General features: G+C 30.4%; 2 protein-coding genes across 2 annotated transcripts in view; one reads left to right on the plus strand and one right to left on the minus strand.

Annotated features, from left to right (window-relative positions):
• Positions 1-941, plus strand: part of LOC100163290 (nuclear cap-binding protein subunit 1-like) — a 14,474-nt gene extending 13,533 nt beyond the window's left edge. Inside the window, 1 exon segment of the mRNA XM_029491925.1 lies at positions 462-941. Coding sequence (XP_029347785.1) covers positions 462-593 — 132 coding nt within the window. The 3' untranslated portion in view covers positions 594-941.
• On the minus strand, positions 779-4,398 carry LOC100161475 (fructose-1,6-bisphosphatase 1). Its single transcript, XM_016808788.2, has 7 exons — positions 4,335-4,398; positions 3,631-3,898; positions 3,123-3,267; positions 2,433-2,539; positions 1,521-1,674; positions 1,296-1,433; positions 779-1,228 (listed from the first exon to the last, which is right to left on the minus strand). The coding sequence occupies exons 1-7, from the start codon at positions 4,381-4,383 to the stop codon at positions 968-970; spliced, it is 1,122 nt and encodes a 373-aa protein (XP_016664277.1). The 5' UTR covers positions 4,384-4,398; the 3' UTR covers positions 779-967.
• Positions 4,399-8,003: the final 3,605 nt, after the last annotated feature.

Raw genomic sequence — 8,003 nt, forward strand, 5'->3', positions numbered from 1 at the left:
TTTGATAAAAGAATCACCCTGTATATATATGTTATAGTATGCAATGTAATCCTAAACAACTAACAAAATATTTGGACATTTGAATGTTTGATGAACAATAAACATATTTTATGTTGATCTTATCAGTAGGTATGCAATCAGGTGCCAACAATTAAAAAATGGCTAGTCTTAAATTTTAAACATGACATCTAAAAATATATTTAACATTTGTCAAATTTGATGACTAGTATTTGAAATAAAATTCTGTTCTAAATATTTGTTTGCTTAATATAAACCTGAACCCTTAATAACCATAACCTACTTTAATTTCCTTCCTTCAGTCCTCTAATTGTTATACATTTTTTATTGTTATTATTTCAATATTAGTATTCCACAAATTGTTTTCATGATTTTGATACTGTATATACTAATTTTGATAAATGAAACATACAAATGTTTTTATTCATTTTGATTAAATTCCTCTTTTATTTTGTTTTCAGCATCACGAACAAGTGCAGAAATACAGCAGTACGCTAGAAGGATTACTTTTCACTCAAGATCTTGACATTCATATCCTTGAAGTGTTCCATCAATTTTTAGCTCTTCGTTCTTAAGTATTAGTGTTCTTATCTTATCTTAAAACATAACATTGTGTTTTAGGTTACCCAAATATTATGTATTCATTTAATTACTTGATAATCAACATCAGTGTTGAATATTTTTATATAGTATGACAATTTACAATAGTTAGGAAACGAAAAAAAAATTTTTTATTACTTTATAAAATTTACAACATTACACTGTGTAATCATTTTTGTATAATAAATTTCTTACAAAAAATGTAAGTAATCTTTATGATTGATATATTTCTAACAATTCGTTGACATCTTCTTTGGAGCCTAAAAATATTGGGCTTCTCTGATGCAAGGCTGTGGGTTGTATGTCCAATATTGGTATCTTACCATTGCTCGCTATTCCACCTGCCTCTTCAATTATGTAAGCCATTGGGTTTCCTTCGTATAATAGACGTAACTAGTGTAATATAAAATTGATTTTTGTGTTGATTAAAATCACAATGCAATGTAAAATATAGTATTTTTGGTAATAGTTTTATTTTTTTATAAATTATACCTTGCCAGTTTGGTGATAGTTTTGTAGCCGGGTACATGAATATACCTCCATACTTCAATGTACGGTGTACATCTGCAACCATCGAGCCAACATACCTGGCACCATACGGTTTACCACACTGAAAGAACAATATTTAATTTAATTTATAGTTTACAATGCATAACAATAAGAAGACACAAAATTACCTCTGGGTCTTTTTTCCTCCTCACATACTCTGTCACGGATTTGTCCCACAAATGTGAGTACCCTTCGTTGATACTGTAAATGTTTCCCTTGCTGGGTATTTTAATGTTACTCTCAGTCAACAAAAATTCACCAATCGACTGTTATAATGATATTCATGTTTAAATAGAAACACACCAATGATATAAAAATGTATTATACTATGTAGTGTTATTGTAACAACTTACCGGATCCAACATAAACCCATTGACTCCGCTCCCTTTGCCTAATGATAACACCATCATTGTTGCGCTGCCATAAAGCGCATAACCTGCAGCCACCATGTTCCTGCCTGGTTGAAATGCATTGTTCACGTTTGTCTCATTGCTCTCATCGGTTTTTCTGCAAATTAGATGTATTGTTTTAATTAATTGTTTATATAATGTTAATTTCAATAACAATTTTTCTCTCTACACGTTATCCCATTAGTGGGTTAGGTTAGAGACAGGTGTGGATACAAGGGTGGGGGGCTATGAAGCTCTTTTTTTGTTTCTAGATTTGCACTTGGTTAGGGGAACTTGATTGAACTAATCTAAAGTTGTCAATTGTTAATTGGTTGTTTACTATTTAGGAGACCTAATTATTAACGTAAGATAATCACAATAATTTATTACCATCAAGGATCAGCATTATACATTAATTGTTTTAACGATTATGAATATAACACTAACAAGGTCCAATTGTTTGGACTAGGATTATTTTCTGAAATATTGTTTTTTAAGCCTTTATAATCACCAAATCCTAGGTAAACCCCTTCTCCCCTCACCATCAATGAAAAAAAAACATGTTAAGTTAAGTATGACTTATGAATATTATATTTGTACCAGCATAGATTTGAGTATTTTATTTTATAATACCCATGTATAAAATAGTTTTTTTTTTTATACTAAGTAGTATGGAGGGCCTAGATCTAAGCCAAATACTTGTACAACTTCCTGTAAAAAGGACAAATTTACTTTTGTTTTTTTTCTCTAATGAATCAAAAATTTGATGGTACGAAAGAGGGATTAATGATGCTATTTGGACAAGGAGTACCTATATGTTATTTTCCTAGTATAGTATTTAATTGTAAAACAGTGTATTATTCCATAAGTAGGTACTTGAATATTCCAAATATTGAACCAATGGACACGAGACAATCAATGTTGGACGACCCGTCCAGAGGGTCAAAACACACAACGTATTTACCACGTTTTTCAGTCTCAATCTAAAAAAAAATTTAAATAATAAATACATTTTAATATATTATGATCATCGGATTATTACTGCGTTGAGTAGTAAAATGTTTCGTAGCTACCAGAATATTTCACCGGTTACTTACGGTACCTATTTACTATTAATTACTCTTATATAATTCTTATTTCTTGTGTTAGAAAGTTTTCTGAAATTATTAAGCCATTTTAAATTGGCCATTAATTTTATAACCTGAGTTCAATCTCTGATGATTTAAGATAGGTACTGCAAGGTTCAATACAGTGTAATAATAATGAAAAAAAAATACCATATTTTAACATCATCTCTACCTACTACATCCAACAGCAGTAATTATTAATTAAAAATTAACAACGAGTTGTAAATTGTTGAAAAAAAAGGCCAAACTTTGCAACGAAATTACTCCAAGATTCACGAGGTCTTGAGTATTTCCTGGTCAAATCGAGTAAATATGCCGAAGATAGGGCCTACGGGCTGGCATACCATAAACCCACAGAATAGATAAATTTAATCGATTCTGTGACAATACTAAAAAATGGTAATAATATTTATAAAAGCAATAACGTGATAAGACGTACCTCTATGACAGTCTCGTTTTCTTCGCTGACCAACATGTGGACCGTATAAGACGACGCCAACATGTTGATGAACAGTTCGTTGCTGAGCACGTCCAACTTCTTGACGTCTTCGCCTTGCACGTTCGTAGACCCATCCATGCCATACCTATATATACAGGACATGATTGCAGCGTTATATATATATATATTATATATAAGTATCCATGTTCAATTCACTATATTTTTATCGGTGAGGCACGTTGATGCAAATTTGGGAAAATTTTGGTTCAGAAAATTGACTCAAATCAGTAATTGGTATTATACTTTTATGAATTATAATAATATAATATTAATATGTTGAGTCGACGTAAATTCAAAACGTCGCGGTCGCAGGGTTAAAAAGTTTTTTTTTTTTTTAATTAACTTTTCGAAAATAGGTTCCTACCTATAATAACACCCATCTATCTATTTGAGTTAACTGGGCATTGGGCGAGTCGAAAAAAAAATGTACTGGTCAAATATTGCTTACAGGTGCGTGAGTCCGGCCCTGCGCACAGCCGAGCTGACCGCCTTGACGGCCGTCTGAATGCTGGTCAACAGTTGGGACAGATCTCCGGTGGCCGACGGAACTTTTTTCTGTTCGGCCAACACGTACCGCGTAAGCGTCATGCAGTTCGAGTCGAACGCCGGTGGCTCGTACTGCTGCTGTTGCGCCATCGGAACGTTGGTGTTCAAACGCGGTTGCGGTATAATTGGTACCGGGAGACTGTAGCACTGGACGCGGTCAGCTATTATATCTATAAGCACATACGAAAGCACAATAATAACACAGAGTTCGACGATCTTATTATAGGTACATTAATATCCGGTCTATTATTATATTATAACATGACAACTGAGCAGAAAGGGGACGAGTCCATTTATATAAATTTTCATTTTATCGTGACTGAGCACTTGTCGCACGCACGTAAATTCATCGTTTACTGCAGAAAAGAGACGAATCCGACTGGGCCCGAACATTTAAAAAAAAGCTCTCAGATATAACTTTTTACAATAAAACTCCAATATATTAGTCCACTATACATAACACGTTTTTTGTACCTCCTATAAACTATATAAAGTGGACTTATCCCATTTCTGCAGTCAACGATTCAATTGTATATCATTAATTGATAATTATTATTGTTGTAACAGATTTATTAATTAGTCTATATTATAATAATATTATATTACCGCAAAACGTGAAAAACCTGCACCGTCGGGCCGCCGCCGATCGCAACATTTACGGTTTTTAATTTTTTTTTTTATGCGACTGATAGTATGTTTTTTGTCACCTATACAATTATTATAATATATTTACACGGGTTATATAATGGATACCTATAATAAATATATAATATTTTAAAGGTGATGCTACAGTCAAGCACGTCATTAACGTTCAATTAGAACTCGCACGATAAAGCAAAGATTAAAGAAAAATAAACAGGCCGGTCATCTGCAAGAGTCGATTGTAAATTATTTGTTTTTAACAGTTCGGTTAATTATAAACCACATTGCAACAATGTTTTTGATGCAACTATCAATAGCTATTAATGATCATTATATAGGTATTAATCACTATCTAGTGAACCTAATATATTTATTTTAGATTTTAATTTTGAAGCAAGTTGTGAGTATTTTAAAATGCACAAACAATTTACAATTTTAAAATACTCATAACTTGCTATAAAATTACAATATAAAAAACATTATGAGGTTCAATAGATAATATTCTTAATTTTAAATTTTATAGAAGTCAATTCACTCTAATTTTGAAATCAACAGAGCTATGTGTGATCTGCTATAAGGGTACAATTTTCCATGTTATGCGTTTACTAAGACAGAGAGAACGCATGTGGGTGTAACCCCCTTTTAAGGCGCCTGCTCGTGTGTTTTTAATGTTGGGCAATATTTAAGGAATATGCAATATCTTTACTGCCGCCCATGGCATTTGAGTTAGTGATGATCATATTATAGTGATTAGTGTGAACGTATGGGCGCACATATCAAAGGGTGCAACGCCGACCAAAAATAAAAAGCATGACGTTTTGCTCAAAACAAGCTTCACAGGAAAAACTAGAGCTGTTCGATTAATTTTTTTACCACTCGATTACCTATTAATTTCACATTTTATCGATTATTTCGATTAATCGAAAATTAATAATCAAACCAAAATTCGATTTTATAACTACTAATAATTAATCGATCACCAATTTTTTCAATGACTGATTAACCGATTAATCGATTTTTTTTTTAATGAAGATTAGTGTGTTGGTGTAAAGTAAACACAGACCCACTCAAAATGGAATAGAGTACAAAATTCCCAAAGTGCTAAAAATAGAAGTTCATTCGAACCGTCAAAACAACGATTAATCATCTTGTATTCTTGTTTATTCGAAAAATTCGATTAATTGATTAATCGGAAATTCGATTACTTGATTAATCGAATTTAGTTTATTTGGCGATTAATCGAATTTTATGAAAACTGTAAAATAATCGAAGAAAAAAAATAATCGTCGTAATAATCGATTAATCGAAATAATCGAGCAGCCCAAGGAAAAACTCTTACGCATCGAAAAGTGGTCTAATTTATAGTAATATGATTTCGTTAGAAAGAGAATAATTATTTTCGATTTCATTGCGTAGAACAGACACAAAAATAATAAAAACTTGTGAGTAAAGGTCATATTAAAGAAAAATAATTTTAAAAATCCAAGTTCAATGCACTCTACAAGGACACCTCTTTCCAAAAACAAAATAATATCGAAATCGGATCAATATATGAGGCGTGAAAGTTTATCCTGTAAGGCATGTATTTGAGCAAAAAACAGTTCACGTGCAGGTCCCTTAAGTTGAGATCAAATTTCAATAAGATAGCGACACGTAATTAAAATGGTTCTATAGTAAAGCTTTTATTCTGAAAATGTTGATAGTAAAATATGCATTAATACTTTTAATTGAAATAAATGATGTAGTTTTAATTTACAAGAACTCGATAATTTTTTCTTATAACTAACTTTTATAACTTACAATTTAAACCATAAGTTCTCTATATTGGCAGGAATCGCATGCAAAGTATGAATTTAGCAGTTGAAATTCTTTAAGAATTATTTAATAATCGTGATTTAAAATAAACTATTTGCAAAATATTTGGATAAATAGTCAATCTCAATATAGGTTTGTACCTAATTAAGGCATACTTTTAATCTGGGTTAATTACAGATTTCCAATATTATTATAACAAGAATCAAATACCTTAGCCTAAACTCGTAAGTTACTGATTAACACAAGAAAACAAGTAACTCATTAATTAACTTGGTTAAAAGATACTTAACTTTAACTTATTAACTCGTTGATGCCCATCCTTGATTTTTGGACTACAAATAAAATTTTATTGATTTTTATAGGAAAAAAAAACTAAAAAATTTGAAAATTGAAATTGTACGTAAACAGCTCAAAACAAGTAAAAATATTTTGAAAATTGTATCAAGTATAGCCGTATAGGAACTGATAAAATAAATATATGATAAATTGTGCCTATGGATTTTAAATATTTTTCAAATGTCATTGTAACAATATATTAAGAACCTTGTTTTAAATTTTCAATCCTTAGCTATTAAAGTTGAAAATTTTCTAAATTTTTAACTACAAAATAATTATTACATTTTAAATTTGATAAATGTTGTCAAAATTCGAACTTTAAATGCTTATAAAAAAAAAATTTTGCCTTTGTATTTATAATATTTTTCAACTGCTATTGTAAAAATATATCAGGACCCTTGCATTAAATGTTCACGCTTTTTTATCCAAGAAAAAGCTTTACCAGAATCCATTAAAAAATATAGTAAATACCACTTACCATTTGAAAAAATAAAGTTGATTTTGTTATTGGTACGTGTGAATGTACATAATGTACACATTATTGCCTATATAATAATTTACAAATATAAGCTCCCGACCACCGGTCTATTAATTTCTGAATTTATTCGAATTTCGACCGTCATTCTTTTGGATCGTGTTTTGTACACAATATAATAATATTATATTCTTGCGTAATTAAAAGCTCCTCTATAGAATATTCACTGAAATAACTTTCCCATATTAAAAATATTTTTTTTTTTATCTAATACAAGCCAAATTACAACAGTTTTAGGTACAGAGTATTACTGCATGCGGTAGTTACCAGTGACCATATCGTTTGATAAACTATCGATTCAATCGTGACGCTTATGCGCGGAAACAAGTTTATTTATTTTATATTTTACATTACCAAGTCCTAAGATTAAATTCTAAACATAATTTTTTTTGGTAAATATCTAATGTTAATTATTGTTTTCTATTCCAATGTACACATAAGTTCTTGAACACTACAACCGTACTATTTATGTACGTGGCTTATCGCATTGGAGTAATAACTAATAATATACATAAACTGTACACGTATATAATATAATCCACGATTTAACGACTTTGTGTCTATTATAATATATAATAATATAAAGATGTCAGTGCAGTGTGTTTGTAATAATAATTTAGTAGACGTTTTTGTTGATAACAATTTTGTAAACAACTATAGTCTATATCCACAATAACATATCACAGAATAAATTAATGATAATATGGTCCAAAATTCATAGTACAATATAACGCTGTAATTACTTGAGAGCAGTGGCGTCATTTCATTTTTTATTAGACTAGGGCAATTTTTCATTTAGATTCTCGTAGCATAGTGCCATAGAGGTTAACGGGGGGGGGGGGGTATTATATGTATGGTATTAAAATAATAATCCTGTACAATGAACACGTAGATTATACGCATTTTATATCATAAATTAGTGTGTACATCACTGCCACTATGTAGTA

Source organism: Acyrthosiphon pisum, unplaced genomic scaffold, assembly GCF_005508785.2.
Source record: "Acyrthosiphon pisum isolate AL4f unplaced genomic scaffold, pea_aphid_22Mar2018_4r6ur Scaffold_162;HRSCAF=558, whole genome shotgun sequence".
NCBI classification, from domain to species: domain Eukaryota; kingdom Metazoa; phylum Arthropoda; class Insecta; order Hemiptera; family Aphididae; genus Acyrthosiphon; species Acyrthosiphon pisum.